Source organism: Miscanthus floridulus, chromosome 8 (assembly GCF_019320115.1).
Source record: "Miscanthus floridulus cultivar M001 chromosome 8, ASM1932011v1, whole genome shotgun sequence".
Lineage (NCBI taxonomy): Eukaryota > Viridiplantae > Streptophyta > Magnoliopsida > Poales > Poaceae > Miscanthus > Miscanthus floridulus.
The window spans coordinates 95,852,724-95,872,889 of record NC_089587.1 but is presented as its reverse complement, the minus strand read 5'-3'; the positions used below and the strand labels follow the sequence as shown (position 1 = coordinate 95,872,889).

General features: G+C 50.3%; 1 protein-coding gene and 1 long non-coding RNA gene across 13 annotated transcripts; both read left to right on the top strand.

The window, feature by feature from the left end:
- Nucleotides 1-10,802: 10,802 nt before the first annotated feature.
- Nucleotides 10,803-12,777, top strand: LOC136473000 (flavonoid 3'-monooxygenase CYP75B137-like). Its single transcript, XM_066470702.1, has 2 exons — nucleotides 10,803-11,874; nucleotides 11,951-12,777. Exons 1-2 carry the CDS (start codon nucleotides 10,942-10,944, stop codon nucleotides 12,596-12,598), a joined length of 1,581 nt encoding a protein of 526 aa, XP_066326799.1. The 5' UTR covers nucleotides 10,803-10,941; the 3' UTR covers nucleotides 12,599-12,777.
- Nucleotides 12,778-14,532: 1,755 nt separating this feature from the next.
- On the top strand, nucleotides 14,533-19,681 carry LOC136477029 (uncharacterized). Of its 12 annotated transcripts, none has more exons than XR_010763830.1 (7): nucleotides 14,533-14,772; nucleotides 15,268-15,369; nucleotides 15,991-17,070; nucleotides 17,530-17,637; nucleotides 17,838-18,617; nucleotides 19,162-19,288; nucleotides 19,418-19,681. It is a non-coding gene; the product is annotated as an uncharacterized lncRNA (long non-coding RNA). The 12 variants fall into 12 exon arrangements; XR_010763837.1 differs by lacking the exon at nucleotides 14,533-14,772 and having other exon boundaries at nucleotides 14,876-15,369; nucleotides 15,991-16,137; nucleotides 16,466-17,070; XR_010763831.1 differs by lacking the exon at nucleotides 14,533-14,772 and having other exon boundaries at nucleotides 14,876-15,369; nucleotides 15,991-16,137; nucleotides 16,392-17,070.
- Nucleotides 19,682-20,166: the final 485 nt, after the last annotated feature.

The window sequence follows — 20,166 nt, the reverse complement described above, 5'->3', positions numbered from 1 at the left end:
GCCAAGGAAAGGACAATGCTCGCTTCCGACTCTGGCCCGCTTCTCCATCTGGAAAGCCTGGCCAAGGAGGAATGACGCTCTCCTCCAACTTCGGCCCGCCTCTCCGACCGGCGCTCGCTTCCGACTCCAGCCGTCTCTCCGACCGGAAGGTCTGGCCAAGAAGGAACGGCGCTCGCTTTTGACTTCGGCCCGCTACTCCGACCGAAAGGCCTGGCCAACGCCGCTTCTGACTCCGGCCCGTGTCTCTGATCGGGGATACGTCGAACCTCTACTTATGGCTCTTCTCTGACTGGCATAGTCGGAGTCGATTGGGACCAACCGACCGGGGACGCTCGCTCGGTGAGGACCCAGGAAACAAATGGAGCAAGTAAGGAAGGGCGCTCAAATCAACCGCAATACCAAGGACCGTTCCCTGCACACCTGCAGGACAGTACCGACAAGGCATGTTAGAAGGGTGCCCTACAACCTTTCAGGCATGTCAGAACCCAAGCAGTGTTGCGGGCGCCGACGTTTTCCCTACAGTGTTATGGGCGCCATCAATTCACATTCCAGGCGAACACGGTAAAACCCCCCACACGCCTCTGGGCATCAACAGTGTTGTGGGCGCCGTCATTTGCCATACATGGTGAACACAGGTAAAACCTCTCACATGCGTCTGACATAAACAGTGTTGTGGGTGCCTACAATTATTTTGTACCCGACGGTGTGGGCAACAAGACTTAGTAGCATACGCTCTCTCTCTCTTGTAAGGTTGTTCCCTTCATCTATAAAAGGGGATGCGCTCTCTCCCAACAAACGATTCGAACAATAGATGGATCAATCTAGATCAATCCATAGAGTCGAACAACCTATGATTCTAACGATTCCAACAGAGCACACGCTCAAATACTTAGCGCACGTAGGAGCTCCCGTCTCTCTTGGCCCTTCAGTCCAGAGTCCCACCGGACCTCTTGCACCCCCATCTTACTCCCTCTCGTTTGTAACCCCATAGCAAACTTCGAACACCTGGGCTCAGGAATAAAGTCATCGATCGACTCAAACTAGACGTAGGGCACGTTGCTTGTACCAGTATAAACCCTGTGTTATTTAGTGCTAGGCCATATTCAATCACAACGTATAGCAAAACTATAAATATTTACGTGTTGGTCACTTTCTGCACCGACAGTCGGCGCCGTCCATGGGGAAAATGCCGCATGTTCACGCTTTTGGTCATCGGATGGCCCACCTTTCCGCCATCTTTGCCATGGCGGGCTCAAGCGATATGACTCGCTTTGGCTCATAGGAGTTTTCTGTACTCCCACCTATTGGGATATGGGTTCCACCCATCTTTGAGCCATCCCAGACCTTCCTCTTCAGAAGCCTGGACTTCATCGCCGATCGGCTCGGTGTGCTTCACCTTCGCAAGAATGAACTTATTTCGGCGCCCGTCGGAGGGGCGCCCTTCGTTGGCTCTAGGACTCCCGGTGACCTCAACGACGAGGTGCCTGCGCTTCGCTCCGAGCCTATGCTAGGCTCAAACCTCACTATGAGTAACGCACATGCTGTTATTTACTCACTAGTTACTATTTTCTATCGATTCTTCGGAGGGACACCGTTGTCCCCGCTGTGACCGCCATGCAATCGGTTCCCCTACGGCCTCGCGTCCTCCGTAGACGCTCGGGGGCTCCAAAGGATGCTGGCGCCGCCCCCTCTCATATCCGAATTCATGGGGATGGCGAGCTACGCTCTCGTTGCTTTTCACGACCTCATGGATGAAGATGTTGAGAGCGACGCCTCCAGCATCGGCGACGTTGTGGCACCTAGCCACCCTCTGTCCTGGGAGTACGCTATGACGAATGCTTTGGGACATCCACCGGTGGTGGCGGAGTCTCTACAGACCCATACCCCTATAGACCCCCATGCAGAGGCCCTCTCATGTGCATAGGAGCACGGCGAGGAGCTACGACAAAGGCGGCAAAACCATCCACCACCTGCACCTAGTGCGCTCGATGCAGCACGCTGCGCCCCATGCGCATAACCCGGCGAGCAGCGCCCGGGGTCGCACCCGCTAGGTTCAGCGCAACATCATCGATGGGGGGAACGATCCTCCATAGTTCGCTCGGGCTGGACAGAACATCGCCGTGGCAATGATGCTTCTGCATGGCCTTCCTGAGCCTGTCGACCCACAGGAGCAAGCGGTCCACCGGAACCTCCGGGCGCTGGTGGAGACCGTCGTCGTTCAATAGGCGGAAAGCTCCGTGTCGCGCCACTGACTCGCGACCTCTTTCCCTATCAGAGGAATAGGGGCGTGCCAGTCCAACCACTCCATCCGCTCACCACTACGGCTGCTGGGCATGGAACAGGAGGGCAAAGTCACGCCACGGCCTGACTCGACGCCCGCTCCACACCGGCCAACCATGCGTGAATGCCTTGGGCTGAACTGAGACGCTCATAACGTCATCAACAACCAATGTCGGGCCCAGCATGATGATGATGTCCATTGAGCAGTGGTGAGAGCAGACGACATGGGCTACCATCGAGGGGACCGGTGAAACGCACCCCAAGCGTGGTCACTGACCCAACGACCAGAATCCCAGCCCAAATGGCCCAAGACCATGGGCCTTTGGCTGGCACATCTAGAGAGCACCATTTCCATAGCGCTTCTGACCGCCTACCAACATCACCAAGTATACCATAGAGACGAATCCCGATATATGGCTCAAAGACTTCCAGCTCATCTACCGAGCCGAAGGAGTGGATGATGACCACTTCATCATCCAGTACCTCTGCATCTGCGTGGGGGAACATGTTCAAGCGTGGCTCGAATTCCTCCCACATGACAATATTCACGTCTGGGGGGACCTCAAGAGGGTCTTCATCGGGAACTTCTAGGGGACGTATGTCCGCTCTAAGAACTCCTAGGACCTCAAGAGTTGCTAGCAAGAGCCTAATGAGTCCCTATGGGATTACATCCATAGGTTCTCGAAGTGGCGCAACTCTCTTCCTGGTGTCGTCGATGTGGACGTCATCAGCGCATTCCTCTCTGGGACAAGCTATGAGTCCCTGATCCATAAACTTGACTGCCTCTAGAGCTTGCGAATGACCCTGAACCGATCCACATGGTTCACACCTTTCTTCCTAGCCTATAGACCTGAAGCAGTGCTGCCCTCTGACCTCTACCACGGCGCTCCAAGAGTGAAGGCCTTCGACCGCGACTGAGCCGCGAAGGCTCGACAAGACGCAGTTGACCTACTCGAGGAAGCCCGTGAGATGACCGTCATTCGCTCTGCTCGCTACCAGCAGACTCTCCGCAGGTACCATGATAGGAAAATCAGAGGAAGGATCCTCAAGGTCGGAGACCTTGTGCTTTGAAGGACTCAATAAACCAAAAAGAAATGCAAACTCTCTCCGCCTTAGGAAGGACCCTATACGGTGACCGAAGTGATCTGACCGGGCGCCTACCGACTAAAGGACGACAATAGCGACGTTCTCACCAACACTTGGAACATCGAATAGTTACGTCAGTTCTTCCCCTAAAAATTCAGTCTTACCGCTTTCTTTCATTCAACGTTTGCTCCTACAAAGCAGCCTGACCCAAACACCTTCGGCTCAGGTCGCTCAGGGGCTCCACGGGGGTGTGATACCACCTCTCTTTTTTACTATCATATGGTAAATACTTTTCACCCGAACGAAAGGGTAGTCCATTCCTTTAATTACCTTACATAACTTTGCTTTAAACATTCCGACCAATCACACCCTGCCATGACCTACGGTTATGGGCAGGTGCAAAAGAAAGAATAAAAAACAAAGTTATGCTAGGGTAAACATAAGGAATGGATGGGACAAGCTTCCCCAAATGAAGTGATTCCATCACAAAAACAAAACTGATTGTATTCATTAATACACAAAAACATTTACAAGGGGGGTCCCCCACGAACTTATCCCTTACATATGCTAATTTCCTTCTACTTTAAATACTACTGTGGCCACCCGGCGGCATTGGCTGACGGCGCAACCGGTGAAGACAAGGGCTGCTCGTTCTCCGATGGGGCAATGCTTGGCTCGGTCGAAGGCGGGGTGACATTCGCTTTTGATCCTAGCTGCACTCCATCCATAGGCTGGGCAACGTCCTCCTGGCGCGTGCCTTTAGCCATGCCCGCACGGTGAGCCTCCATCACCCATTGTAGCCAGGCGTTTGACTCCTCCACCCTAAGCATCTGGCCCCAGAGCGTGAGCACTTCCTGGTCGACCTCTGATTGGGCCTTCCGCTCTGACTCCAGTGCCTCCAGGGAACTCTAGAGCGCCACCTCGGTCTCCACTAGGGACTTATGGAGCACCGCCTTGGTCTCCACCTAGCAGGCCTTCGCCGCCTCAAGTCCTCGCTCAGTGGCAATCTCCCACTCCACCATGAGTAGTTCCACCACCCATGCCTCCATCGCCTCGGCCACCCAATCTTGAGACTCATGATGGACGGACTCCAGTTGGAGCTTGAGCTCAGTGACCCACCACAATGCCGTGGCCTCCTGCTCCATCTGAGTGTGCTCCTCCCTGAGAAAACATGACTTGTGGCTTGACATCTCCTCCAAGCCCTGCGAAGCAAGAAGCAGGTGTGCTGAGACAACCGGTGAAAGACCAAGGAGCCAAGGATGAACATAGAAAACTTACCTCTACGATGTAGGGCAGGTTGACCATCACCGCCTAATGGATGGACTTGAGCCGCTCTAAGGCCTCCTCAAGCCTTGCCCTGGTTTGGGCAAGATCGGACTCCATCACGAGCCCTCTTTCCAAGCACGTCCTAGAGCTACACTTCTTGCTCATCCTGAAGGATGAACCGAACCTTCCTCGGGTCCTCGGGGTAGGGCCACACTAGGTCGGTGGTCGCCCCAACCCGCTGGAGGGCCTAGCCGATGACCGAACCACCACCAGCTCCTATGACGACGCTGGCGGCTCCACCCTATCACCTACTTTGCTATCAGAGAGGACCTCCACTATCTCGATTTCATGCCCCAGCAGCGGATGTTCTACCTCTGTCCTGGCCGCGTCTCCCCCCGACACCTCCAGCTCCAACCGGGAGGGTGAGCCGTGCGGCCCTCCGACTAGCGAGGCAGGGAGCCTGGTCTCCCTCCCCTGTTCCACCGCAGTTGTTGTAGGAGGGATCGCAAGGGTCACCTCCGACCTAGCCTCCGCCACCATCGGGATCACCACCATCACCTCTACCGCCACCGCCGTACTTGTGACCGGCTAGGAAGGCACCACCCCTGGAGGGGAAGGATGCGCCGCCACTGACCTGCTCTCCCCACCACTCACCACGGCTCGATGTAGGCTGGGTGTCCACTCCACCCACATGGGGGTTGGGGCGATGCTCAGTCCTGTCAGCATCTGGCCGCTGTAAAAAAGAACAGGCCAGTCGCACTCTAAAAACTCAACTATGAGATAAAAAAACAAAGAATACATACCGAGATATAAGCGGTAGGGCTCTGAAGCCCCGACCCACTGGCAACAGGCCTGCCAGATGAGGGTCGCTCACAGCTCGTGATCCATGCCCCCTCATCTCGATCGAGGGGGGGGGAATCAACCTGGCCGGCTCCCGATCGGCCCATGAGTTGCCGTGGCCGCCGGCTCGAGGCACGCCGATCGGAGCCACTGGTGGAGTGTCCCCGCATTGTGGGTCGCACACCGGCACTGGGATCGATGATGCGGTGGTGCGAGCCCGCTCCTCCGAAGGGCGTGGCAACCACGTCCACTTTGCCTCCCACACGTCGACGGCGTCCGAGATCGTGGCACGCTTCCTTAGTGTGGGAACATCACCATCCCTCTCTATGTCCCGCCCACCGCTGGCAGACATGGCCGTAGGCTTGCAATGCTCCACCGAGGTCATGGCGGCGTCCCAACCTCCACCATCTGTAACACCCTAGGTGTTTGGCTTCTACAAAATTGCATTTCATTTCATAAACATGTGCATCATCTATCTCATCATGCCATTGTCATTGAAACATGCATATGCAACATTCGCAATTATGTTTGTTTCATACTTGATTGCTTACGAATGGTAGTAGTGCAACATGGTAGTAATATGACAAGTTTAAAATTTCAACAAAGTCATGAAGCATGTGAAACATGGAATTGCAACATTAGAGTGAAATTGATTGTTTTGTTGCTTCATCACATGTGATCATTAGAAGTTGGTATAGCACTTGTGTAAAGTGGTTGATTATGGTCTAATACATCTTAACTACACTTAGGGTAATTGATGGGACATTGTTCATGTGGAACAAAATGACTAAAATGCCCTCTAGTGGAGGTTTGACTTAGAATGACCTATAAAGTGCCACTGTTTGACTAATTCAAAAGACCAACCTAGAGACCTTGCATGGCTATGCACTCTTTACCAAAGTTGTAGTCAATTTAGCAAGGAACAAAAGTCTCAATATGACCATCTCATGAAAATGGCTAGAACATGCTCAAACAAGGCCCACAAGTCATATTTCCCTGCTGATTTCATACTTAGAAAAATTTTCTAAGTCATGAATACCATTCCTGTTGGATCGAGCCAACTTTGGCTTGATACAACTTAGGATCCAGGGAGAATTAGCTGTTGATTTCTAAATCAAAGTTGTAGCTCTACCGTAGCTCTACAACTTTTATATACATTACTTCCACTAACTCATCATGGTTTAAGAGATCCAACACCGTTAACTTCGCCTGTCAGTCGTCGTCATGGAACACTGAATCAAAGTTTCAGAAAACCTTCAGTGAGCGCCGTGGCCGATAGTTTCAGATTCCGACTACCGCGTGGCATGCATGCTCTGCCAGTGCCTCCACGTCGCGTGTCCGTGCTCCAGATAAAAGCCAGCGCCTTGCTCACTCGCCTTTCACCTCGCTATTTCACCCCTGCCATCTCCTTCCTCCGCGAGCGCAGCGACCGAGAAGCAGTGGCCGCCGCCAAGCCAAATCCCACTCAACCGAGCGCCATTGTCCGATTTAGCTGAGCCATAGCACCACCGTGAGCTCCTCCATGTCTGCGACCACACCATCATCTCGTTTTTGCCTCAGGTAGAGCTCACCGTGAGCGCGGCTCCACCAGGTTGCCATGACCACTGTTGGCCGAGCTCGCACGGGGCTGTGCCACTCGAGCCTCTTATCGTCCCCTCTCTCCCTTGCGCTGGGTCCAGGGAGTGATGCTGATGCTCGTAGGGTAGGCCACTAGGGCCGTTGGTACCCAAGGAGCCTCACATGTAGTAACAAAGGTAGTTTCTTTAAATACGTAGGCTCCATGAACTAACGATCATAAAGATTATAAGTAATCGTGTATATCATACACTTGCAGGGTACGAGCCATACGCACCAGCAACGTGACTACGCCGACGTTGGCTACACTCCCAATGTGTTGCCTATAAATTCGAAGAGACAGAGGCGTCCGAGGGATCCTTACACTCCTGTGACTTAGTTGGTTATGTCGAACTTATATCGAATAAATATTATCATCCGAAACTTGCAGACTCATGAACCAATGAAAATGTTATGTAGCAACTTGTCAACTTGCGCACAGACTCTATTTATTTGCTTTATATTTATTTCAATACGTCGCGGCAGCACTTGTAGTTGTTTACAGCACCGACAGCGGCTTCCGTTCAATTGCAATTGAGGCTGGTCGGCTTCTGTCTACGTCCAGGTCCTGCCGCGCCGTGGGCCTTGGCGCGTTAGATCGATGGCGCGGCACATCCTTCCACGTCACTGGTCAGCGCCCCGGTCGTCGCCACGTCATCCCTCTCGCCGCGCCACCATGCACCGCGCCAGGGAAATAGGCACAGGTAAAAGTGTTAGTTTTGAAAGAAAAAAAAACAATGTTAGATTTAAAATGAGTTTACAAAAAACCGTTAAAAATAAAAAAATCCTGTCAGAGGGACGGAGGGACGCACCGCCATGGCTCTCGGCTTCTGCCGCTGCCATGGTCCGATGATCGCACTATTGTTGGAGAGGAACTTCCGTTGGCACGTCGGCACACATGCTGCCATGGCTGCTGCACCACGCCGTTGAGATCACGCCTCCATGGGAAGCTCTAAGACACCCCAGCCGGCAGTGCCAAGAACTCGAGCTGGAAAACAGCTTGTGGTGGTTCTCAGAGAGAGAACTCAGGCATGATGCTGATGTGTTCTTGGCCAAATACATGTCTTCACTTCTCCATGTCTCTGAATAGCAATGTGCCATACTCTCTGAAATGCAATGTAATGGTAGTGCTGTTCTCTGAATATGTAATGTATGTGTGCTCTCTGAAATTTTAGTGCTGCTCATTTCTGAATTAATGCATGTTCAGTTTTATTTTCAGCAATTCTATATGCATGGTCAATGTCTGAATATCACTCGTTCCATTCTACATTCGGTAGCAAACATTTCTTGATAATTTGTAGGTCATTTTAGTAGAGTTGAGTACGTTGTTGAGGTTGTAAAAACATCGTAACACCTTTTTTTCATTTCTATCGTCTAATAAAAATCCGGCAAAAGCTTTTTGCCGCCTTTCGAAAAAAATAATTTGTAGGTCATTGTATTCCTGAAAAATAGATTCACCCAAAGGAATTTCATGCTGTCATCCTCTCTACTTGACATCAGTTATATGCTGTCAAATTGAGATTATCACAGTTCTGAAAACATCAGTCGTTCACATTCATTATTTACTAACAATACCAATTCACATCAATTTACAATCTGAATTTAATAGCGAGAAATTCACTCTCAGTGTAGATCAATTATAATCTAAATTTGACATCCAGTCCTAGTATTATTCACTTAATTTCACTCTAAGCTCACATCAATTACAGTCTCAATTTCACATCGATTCTTCCTAGACGTGCTGCTCTGCTGTTTCTGCAGAATTGAAATTGAGAACACCGTTACAATCACAGAGCAGACCCGCGCAAGGCAATCAGCAGAGCACCGGGCGAGCAGGCAGACAACGATGACTACCGGCTGGCCAGGCGGTCAAACTCTTGTGGCCCCTTCCAGGCGGCAGGGGTGAGCCCGGTCGAGCGGCGGCGAGGACATTCCATGCGCGGGCAGCGGTGAGCCCCTGGCAGGAAGGCAGCCGGCGGCGCGAGCTCCTGGCAGGCGTGCGGGCGGCGGTCAGCCAATCCCTCCACCTGCCGCGACAGAGCAAAATAGAACGGATAACCCTCATGTAATGAACAATTAAAATTACTAAACTATCCTTAATTATAATTAGTTTTCTATTTTTTCAGTAAAAAAAATCGAGTGGGAGGAACCGGTGGTTCCTCTCAAGCATAGTAACACAGCTCTATATAGTAGTAGATGCAAGCCTGGCAATTGCAAGCGCAGGTGGCGGCGTGGCCGGCGTGACGCGAAGAAAACAAGAATACGCGTGTGCAGCATGAGCATCTTTGGCTATTGTTATTCTCTCAACCTAAGGTCGTCGCCTCTCTGTCGTCCGGCAGCGGCAGGGCAGCTCCAGGGTGTTCACAACCCTGTCCATTGTACGCGCGGTGCGGCGGTGAGCTCCCGTGCATTCCCGCGGTCGGCGCGCAGCCTCCGTCTTCTTTCTCCATGTCTTGCATCGTATCACCACATCATCCTTTCACTATGTTTCTCCATTGTTGACGATGATAACGACACATAATAAGATAAGATAATATGTACGTGCGTGCCTGCGGAGTAATCATTTTAGTTCCATAGCTATGGCCTAAGACTCTGTTTGGTTCCTTAATTCTTAAAATGATCATTTTTAAATTTTCTTTTAGGCCTAGTTTCATCTAGAACTATCAAAGTAACAATTATAATCTTTAAAATTCATATTGTTTATATCCTAATCCGTGTACTAAATAGGATCACCGTTAGGGCTGTCTAAATTAACCAAGCCAGATCCGACAGCATCGGCCGGTGCGTAGCTACCACCTGTCGCAATCACAGCGGTCACCCGATGTGACAGGGAAGCCAAGGAGGGGTATCCAAACACCCCATGAGCACGGCGAGGCAAAACTACCGGGACGATAGAGACCTCACGAGTCTTAGAAGATAAGGATAAGGAAATAGAAAAAGGAAAAGGAAAAGAAAGGGAAAAGAAAAGAAAAAAGAAAAAAAGTTGTTAGAGATATTTCCCTTTTTATCTACTACAAGCTTCATCTAAGGGGTGTTTGGTTCGAACTACTAAACTTTAGTAGCTACTAAACGGTTTAGTCACTTTTAGTAACTCCAGAGTTACTAGAGAGGACTAAAACTCTTTTAGTAGCTTTTAGTCATAATGTTTGATTAAAAAGTTACTAAAGTGACTAAAAACTACTAAATTTAGTAGCTACTAGGCGAACCAAATATGCCCTAAATCAGGGAAACTCTTTCGGAAGCTAAAAGTAAAAAAAAAACACTTCACCAATAAAACAGGGCTGTACCAAACGGATCCAAGGAGGCAAAAAAAAAAAACCAAGTGGTAGGGTGTTGTGTGTGGCTGGGTATGATGGTTAAGATCACCACGGATGTGTTTGTTTATGGATCAGACACCTAGAATGATGATCCCCAACCGTCGCTCCCAATACGTACGTCGCATTACAACGCATCACACAGGGACGTAGAGAGATCGCTACTCTATCTGAACTATCCGCGAGCACGGCGCCGACGCTGCGGTTCTTTGAGAGAGCCAGGAGCTGCGCCTGCGCGCGTCTGGTGCGGTACGGTGCGTGTGCGTCCAAATGGACCCCACGCGGCATTGTTTTCGCGGTGGGTCGTCGGCCGTGAGCGCGCGGCGTGCCGGGACGCGACAAACGCCCCCCGCCTCCGTGCTCCCGTCCACAGGCCGAGATGCCATCACCGTCCCGGTGGTCTGGGAAGTATCGCGGCCTGGACGGCCGCCACCGCCCGGTATAATTTCTGCCACCCATCACACTGCACGTCTGCACCCCGTCCCGCTCCCAGGCTCCCAGACGTGCACGACTGTCTGCTCTACCCGGCCTCTCCTTAGCCATGGACGCCGCCGCAGCAGCAGCCTCCACCACGCTCCTCTACGGCGCACTCCTGCTGGCGGCGTTCCTCTTCGTGGCCGCCGCGGTGCGCGGCCGCGGGAGCAAGAGCAACGGCGGCAGCCTCCCGCCGGGTCCCACGGGCCTGCCGCTGGTGGGCAGCCTGCCGTCGCTGGACCCGCAGCTGCACGTCTACTTCGCGCGCCTCGCGGGCAGGTACGGTCCCATCTTCTCCATCCGCCTGGGCTCCAAGCTGGGCGTGGTGGTCACCTCCCCGTCCCTGGCGCGCGAGGTGCTGCGCGAGCAGGACCTCGTCTTCTCCGGCCGCGACGTCCCCGACGCGGCGCGCTCCATCTCCTACGGCGGCGCGCAGAACATCGTGTGGAACCCCGTGGGTCCCACGTGGCGCCTCCTCCGGCGGGTGTGCGTCCGGGAGATGCTCAGCCCCGCGGGGCTGGACAACGTGCACGCGCTCCGCGCGCGCGAGTTCAGGGCCACGCTGGCCCACCTCCACGCGCAGGCCGTCGCCGCGGCGCCCGTCGACGTCGGCGCGCAGATGTTTCTCACCGTCATGAACGTCATCACGGGCACGCTGTGGGGCGGCAACGTCGGCAGCGACAGCGAGCGCGCCGCGGTCGGGAAGGAGTTCAGGCACCTCGTCGCCGAGATCACCGACATGCTCGGCGCGCCCAACGTGTCCGACTTCTTCCCGGCGCTCGCGCGATTCGACCTGCAGGGCATCCGGAGGAAGTCCGACGTGCTCAAGGAGCGGTTCAACCAGATGTTCGCCAGGATCATCGAGCAGAGGGTCAGCGCCGAGCGCGGCGGCGGCGAGCCCCCCGCGCCCGACTTCTTGGAGTACATGCTCAAGCTCGAGAAGGAAGGCGGCGACGGGAAGGCATCCTTCACCATGACCAACGTCAAGGCACTGCTCATGGTATGATTGATCGAGCACCTGCTGCTAATCAGCCAACCTGTACTACTCTAATACAGCTAATGCGTCCAATAAACAGGACATGGTGGTCGGGGGCACGGAGACCACGTCGAACACCGTGGAGTGGGCCATGGCGGAGCTGATGCAGAAGCCGGAGCTGCTGGCCAAGGTGCGGGAGGAGCTGGACGCCGTGGTGGGCAGGGACGCGGTGGTGGAGGAGTCGCACCTCCCGCAGCTGCACTACCTGCACGCGGTGCTCAAGGAGACGCTGCGGCTGCACCCGGCGCTGCCGCTGATGGTGCCGCACTGCCCCAGCGCCGACGCGACGGTGGGCGGCTACCGCGTCCCCGCGGGGTGCCGCGTGTTCGTCAACGTGTGGGCGATCATGAGGGACCCCGCCGTGTGGAAGGACCCGCAGGAGTTCATCCCGGAGAGGTTCCTGGGCGGCGCCGGCGGCGAAGGCGAAGGGCGCAAGTGGGACTTCAACGGCAGCGAGATGGACTACCTCCCGTTCGGGTCCGGGCGCAGGATCTGCGCCGGCATCGCCATGGCCGACCGGATGACGGCCTACTCGCTGGCCATGCTGCTGCAGGCGTTCGACTGGGCGCTGCCGGCCGGCGCGCGGCTGGAGCTGGACGAGAAGTTCGCGATCGTCATGAAGAAGGCCACGCCGCTGGTGGCCGTGCCGACGCCGAGGCTGTCCAAGCCTGAGCTCTACTCCGCCTAGTCCATGTCCATCCACGATCCACATCCACTGGAATGGGTCATTCCACAGAAGAATTTGTCCATCTGTCCTCTCTCGTGAATACGTTGTGTACTGAACAGTGATGTTTTACAAGTTTAGTCATAAACTCACAAGATGAGCAGTAACAATTGAAAGCTCCATAGTAGATCGTTGCTTCTACCTAGGACAAATTTGGCACGCGCGCGACAGCACCCGTTGAATGGGGGACATCTAATTATTTGCCACTCTTACGGAGGCCGCCTCTCTGATTGCCAACTTTGTGGTGGCAACTACAAAAATGTCCCAGAAAATAGTAACTCGCCTAATTTTTTGCCATTTTTACTGACGTGGCATGCCAGATCAGCCAGCCAGCTCGGGAACGGGCCGTTGACGCTCGAAGACCGAAGGCAAAAGACCATTCTGCCCCCGCCGTGTATTGCTTAACGAGCGCTGTCTCCTCCCATGTGCTCAGTCCCAACGGTTCTCTCTGGCCTGCTCACTGCCAGGGCGGGCCCACCTGTCATGTTGTCTTCAACCTCCGTCAGGAATTCCTCCCTCTCTCTCTCTTCTCCATTAACGGAGAATCCGAGCTCCAAAGAGCCCACCTCCTTTACTCCTGCGGCAATTAAATTCCATAATAGTGCTGCTATAACGTTGCTCTTCAATATCCCTACATCAAATGGACGTTCCTCCATTTCCTCTGTCCGTTACTCCGGCCGCCATTGATGGCAATGAACCGAGCTTCATTCCCGTCCACGTTCATCGTTCATCTCCCTATAAAAACTGGAACGAGGTCGCAAGTGCACGCTGCTGCTCCTACGCCCCTCCTCGCAACTTCTTTCCCGCGCCAGCACCCCCAACTTTCGCCGTCGCCGCCATTGCCGGGTCGGCTCGAGCTCGTGATCTCCCACCTCCCACCACCTCTGGACTCGATCGGTTCTTCGCCGGCACCACAGGGTCGCCACGAGCTCACCCCGCTACTCCTCATCGTCGATCCATGGCCGCATCGTCGAACTCCACCGAGCTCCGCCACCACCGTCCGCCCGCACCTCTTCGTCGTTCGTCATCTCCAGACCACCCCGAGCCATTCTGCTGACAAAGAGGACCACCAACATACACGCCGCGGTCGCCTCTTCCTTTTCCGCCGGTCGCCGCGCGTCCCCGGCCACCGGAGCCGCAACCCGGCCGACGCCGTCGAGCCCCCGCCGCACGGGAGCACCACCACGCCGACGTCCCTGCTGCTGTGAAGACAACCAGAGCAGAGGCTCCTCTTGGCCATCCGTTTCCAGATCGACGGCCACAATTTCATCTTGACCGTTGGTCAACCAAAGTCATGTTGAGGCCACATCATCTTTTATCTTCCAATCAGCATGCGCCACGTACTCGGTCAGCAGCCACGTCATCTTTGTTGGCTATTCAACCGTCCAGTCAAACTATATTTGCAGTCTAGCCCCTGAGATCCTTCGAAAACAGTTGGGACTGAGCAGATGGGAGGAGATGGCGCTCGTTAAGCAATACACGGTGGGGGCAGAATGGTCTTTTGCCTTCGGTCTTCGAGCGTCAACGACCCGTTCCCAAGCTGGCTGGCTGATCTGGCATGCCACGTCAGCAAAAATGGCAAAAAATTAGGCGAGTTACTATTTTCTGAGACATTTTTGTAGTTGCCACCACAAAGTTGGCAATTAGAGAGGCGGCCTCCGTAAGAGTGACAAATAATTAGATGTCCCGTTGAATGGTGGATAGCCATGTGCGCCGGAGAATATGCTCTTGTTATCTATTGTTATCCGACAGCGACGGCGGACGAGGCGACGGCGCCCCCCACGCTGCGCGCGGCCGTGGGCCCCGGCGGCGGGCGACCCCGGCCCGGCATGGCGCTCCGCTGTCGCGCCTCCCTAGCTTCGCCGCCGCCGTTGCGTCTCTCTCTCTCTCTCTCCCTTCCTCTCTCTCCTCTCCCGGTGTGGCGGCGCACCGATTGGGCCCCCCGCGATGGCCGTCCTCCGGCGAGGCGGCGCACCGGCGCTGCCGGGCCCGCTGGTGGCCGCAGCCGCTGCGCCCCCTGCGCCGCGTGCGCATCTCTCTCTCCCTCTCTCCTTGTCTCCTGATGTGGCCGCCCATGGTGGGTGTCCTCGGTGCGGGTTGGCCCCGGCGGTGCCGCGGTTGGCACAGAGCAGTCTCAGGTGCTCCCGTTTCCTCTTATTTTGTGATGTTGCTTTCGTTTCTCTGATTTCTCCCCACACTGTTCGCTTGCTGGTTTCAACCAGTCCAAATCAGCTAGTCAACAGTATTTTTCTCTCACAACAAACCAGCACCAGCCAGCCCAAATCAGCCCAGAAACCAACCAGCGAACAGGCCCCCTGTTCTAGGGTTTGGCCTAAACCTGCTGCTCCAATGTTTGCATGCTCTGTGTTCATCTCTGGGAGGACAGCACCAATTGTCAGGCTTTGTTTGTTTTGTTATGCTGAACCCATTGTCTTGTGGCATTTGGGTTTTACTATGTATAGGGCACTGCTGCTGCTCAACTGACTTTGGAGATATTCAATCATCTATATTTCTTTTCTGTACTTGAACTAGATTTGGATCCTTAGTTTGTAGTTCTTCGTCTGTTGTCATTTGCCCACAGGCTATTCTTTATGTTCGCAGCTAATGATGCTTATTTCTTCTTGATTGTGCAGGTCGCCGGCTAGCTGAAGGCCTCATTTCATCCTTAATGGATAGTGGGTGTGTTGTGGTATGACAGATCCTGGATCTTATCCTGCCAACTCCTCAAACTATTGGTGAGTTTACCAATGGGCCAATGAAAATTCCTCTTCTCTTCCTGTGTGCTGCTTTATGTAAGATATTTATGGTATATTATGGGTCCTCAGGTTATATGATTACGAGACTTCATTTCAGTTTAGTTACAGTTGTGAAATATATTTGGCAGAGTTGAAGGTTGCATACGATATCTAGCTTACATCCTGGATTGTAAAATAGATATGTAGGAGTGTGGGAGAGGAAATACTCCTCCATTTTCCTTGTTTGTTTTCATTCAGATGCTGTCTGAAAATCACATGTAGATCACTATAAATTCTAGGAGTGGCGGAACATATGCTCTATTGCACCAATTATTGGTTAGTAGAAGTTTGTGCAGGTTGAGACCTCATAAACAGTCACTGAGTTTCTATATCTGCAGCTTGATTAGAAAAATATAGGTGCGAAGCGATATTCAACAGGCCATAAAAGATCTTGCCTACCTTGATTTACAGGCTACCTGGAATTTATTATATATTGGTCACTGCAAATTATAGAAATTATGAGGAGTACATGGGCTAATTTTTATGATCATATCACTTACTATATGCTATGAGGTTTATGCAACCTGACGCCTTCTAACTGTTCACTGGGTTTGATCTCAGGGAAAAAATGATTGTTGCAGTCTTCTTCCTATCACACCTCTTGGTGGTTCAGTCATGCTGTTGCCTGGCAGTGCCTACCTTCAACATTGATTGGCGAATTACAAATGATGATCAAGGAGCATCACTGCATCAAACAGCTAAGGGGAGGTACATAGATTATCTGTTTTGGCATTACAGAAGGTGCATAGTTAACAACTGCAGTTATAAGTTCCTCAGTTGTTTACTTGCTGGATACGCCTTTACCATGCGCGTCGTCCTATCTATGAACTTTTATTTAGCCTTGCCGACTTATACATGCTCTCGCTAAAGAATATATTTTTGCCATGTATACATGTAACAGTGAGATGTCCCCTGTAATATATTATGTCCATATTACCTGTTTCAAATGTATTCTATGCCAGGGCACAATGGGAACCTAACGATGTTTCTCCAACTCATATGGATCCATTATGAATGTTACTTTCTTTTTTTGGAGATGGCTGCACGGGGGAAATGGCTCCAGATCTCAAACTGGTTATCAAGCGATGAGAGGTAAACAAGAAGCAATCATTCTCTACATGATGTACTGTTAAGATTCTGACTTCATCTTTGGTAAAAAAGATAAACAGAAGAAAAAGCATTGCCTACAGATTCACATGTCATAACAATAGATTCTTTTTGTCTAACAAACATAGTGATTTGTTGCTCACCGTGGGTTTATTTTATTTTTTGTGGAACGTACCTGCATTTTCTTATTGCATTGTTTTTGCCTCGATTCAATGGACATGTGGTTGCCTGCTTAATTTCCTCTACAAGATCTGTACAAGTTTACTAAGCGCCTTGTTTTTTAGGCGATTCCATGCATATAGTCTTCGTATAATTCATCAGGGCCAATTGATTGGTGTTTTTTTTCGTTTTCCTAGAAGATCAACTGCTGCCTTTTTTGGGAACAAAGCCTAATTTTGACCAGATTCAGTCACCTCTAGGGGTCTGACAAAAAGAAGCATTTACATTAGCCTGCGTGATGCCGAAGATCGTGGCCATGCCTTTGTTCCTATGTATTAGGTGAAGAGTAAGAAGCACAAGGTACTTGATTTACAGGTTAGTAACTTCCTTCATGCCTCGTTTGTGGTAAGGATTTTTTTCCCAATGCATAGTGTGCAAATGCCTAGGTTCAGAAAATTCAGTGTCACGTCATTCTTAAACTTAGTGACTATATTGTTACATGATATGCTAGGCCTGATGAAATTATTGTTTTTGCAATTTAGTAACCATCTGCTACCTCGGAGATATAAGGCATTGCAAAATCTTGAAACTGCCCCACTTCAAATTGATTTTGAACAGATACTGTCATATTTTTTAGTTCAGAAACCATCGACGTTGCCATTATCAGGTCCAACCTAACATTAACGCGAGTGTGCTCACAGTCACAGCAAAAGACATTCATACAGTCATGTCTTGTTGTTACCTTTAGTTCACTGATACTATCTTGCAACTTAGAACTGTGTGTTCAGTTTGCCTACACCTGCTACATTTTATATCATCTACACACACATATAGGTCAAAGTGATAGCTGACAAGGGTGACCCAATAATGAATATGCTGCCACAGTGAGGTTGGACTCCTATGGAAAGGAAGAAAAAAAAAGAGATCTGGACGAGTACCTAGGTAATCCCTTGGTCATGTTCCCTTTGTCTGATTTTGTGATTTCACAGTTTGGTTCACATTTGTTTGGCAGTGGAATTTCTATCAGTTGTATTTGCTTGCTTCAAGTAGATAAGTTTCTGCAGTGTCCTAAACAGTTCCCTAAGGATTGACAACTTTTTCTAAGGGATAGTGCAATGTATAACTGAATTTTTTCTGCACAGAATGTCGGCTTTTCTGGTGCTCCCTTTTGTTTGTCAAGTCTCAGGCTTTATCTTAGATGGTCATGGTGATTGATCAGCAATGGACTTTTGAGGGAATACCTAAAGAGCTAAAATCTGTTATGTCAGCATATTGGAGGTAAGTAACAGTGACTGTTCTCTAGCTTATCAGTTTTCAAGAATACTTGACTGCACACTGCAGATGTCCAGCAGAGTCAAATTAGGGAGTGTGCTTGCATGCTTGTATTAGGTGTTTGCATTAGTTGATATTCAAGGGAAATAAACCTTGCTTATGGCTGCAGTATTATGTTTTAGTAATAACGCAATTTGATATCACAAAAGGGCAACTTATCAACAAGTCAAATTTGGCAATCGACGTCTCAGTGACATACTTTCGACATGTGTTCATTTCCTCCCTTTAGTTTCCTGTCAATTGATTCCCACCTCTTTTTTTAATCTTTGGACCTCTGCTAGACAATTCTATACATGGCAGATTTTAAGTTCTTTTTGTTACTATCTCAGTGTGTCATATATGTGAACAGTTAATCAACGCGATTTTGCCCTCCAATTTGACATCTTCCCACCTCTTTTTTTAATCTTTGGACCTCTGCTAGACAATTCTATACATGGCAGATTATGTAGTGAAATCAAATTGGAGGAGGCTGCTATTCTGCATTACACCTACACATAATTCTCAGACCTAACCTCAAGGAGGGATAGGTGTGGCTGCAACCCAACTAAAGAAGATGTGAAGCATGTCTTATCTTGGAATTTGACCATTTGGTGAGCTATCTTTTCTTCCCTTTCTTGTATCTGCATACCATCTATTGTTTTCTGGCAGAAATGTTAAAATGGTACATTTATTCCATTAAAGTGATATGATGTAAAGAATGAGAGGGAAAGAAAAATGGCTAGATGGTTTGTTATACCTTGGAAATGCCTGTGGAAACTGTCAGGGGTGGAAACACTTTCAATTTTCTCAATATACATGTACTATCTTCTTTAAACTGAAATGGATGTAGTTATGTATAAAGCAGATACTGGGGTGCTGGGACATTGCTCAAGCACAACATTGTACCCTTGTTTGTGTGCCATATGCTAATCACAGAAATGCTTCCCGTGGTCCATTCTTCATTATACAATGTATAGCCAGCCATGCTAGATAACCATACAACTCTCTTTTGAATGCCCCTCTTTCTTACTCAGATTTTACCAACTTATTTAGCTAAAGGACCAATTTGGTCATTATCCCGAAGTTCTTGGCTATAAGTTTGCCAAAAAAAGAAAAATAAAAGGAAAAAAAGGATACTGATATGCCTCTTACTAGGTAGCATTATTCATAGGTAGCTAATTGGGTAACTAACTTGGGAGCGATAATGAATCCTGCATTGTGCTCTGCCATGGCAGGCCTTTATAATTGCATCAGCAGCGACTGAGGAGGAGATGAGGAACTGGTAACACTCTTAGCTTTCTGCTTCTGTTTACCAAGCACCAACCATTCCTCTCTATCCTACCTGAATTAAGAGAGATCCCCCTGGTCTAACTACCTACTATTTTTAAACTGATTGTCCTTGCTGCTGCAGAGTGACAACATGGAACAAGATGGCTGCTTCATCATTTGGCGAGATGTGCGAGGTTATATTTATCACATCAGACGCAGCCGTGATTGCTTTGCCATCTCAATCCTATGTACATATATACCAACGGCTCCTGGGAAACACACATCAGTCTCTTTAGAAACTTCGTCGTGTCACTCCGTGTACTCATTATGTCGCTACTTCGACTATGCTTAATCTACTATGGTTGTGTAATGTTACCAACTACTTACTTGTCTATTTGACTGCTAACTCGGTTGGTTCTGCATTGAATGATTCAATATATATTTTCGAATGTGAGCTTACCTGTGTCTTACCAACGCGCGCAGGGGCGCACGCCTTCCACTAGTAGATATTCCTTGACAAGATAGAGTTGGGTGGTTAGATAAATCTAGTACTTCGAAGTTCAATTTATTTTTCCTACAAAATTCCTTTGTTCCAAGGAGCCTTAAAATAAAATATAATCTTCACAACATACAAGCAGTTTGTTCCATAAGATAAGTTTCTTTTAAAAAAAACAAAATTGGAAAAGGTAGAGCTAAGTGGTTAGATAAATCCAATTGTTCAAAAATTTGAGTTAGACAGACAAGATTAGAAATTTGAGCTAGACATAGACAAGATTAGGTTTCAGTATCTTAGGAGAGAGAGAGAGAGAACTTTTATAGGACTCCCTAAAGGTTTGACCTTTACAACCTAGCTGCACTTTTCCTCGTAATAATAGGAAAAAGTCCACCTTA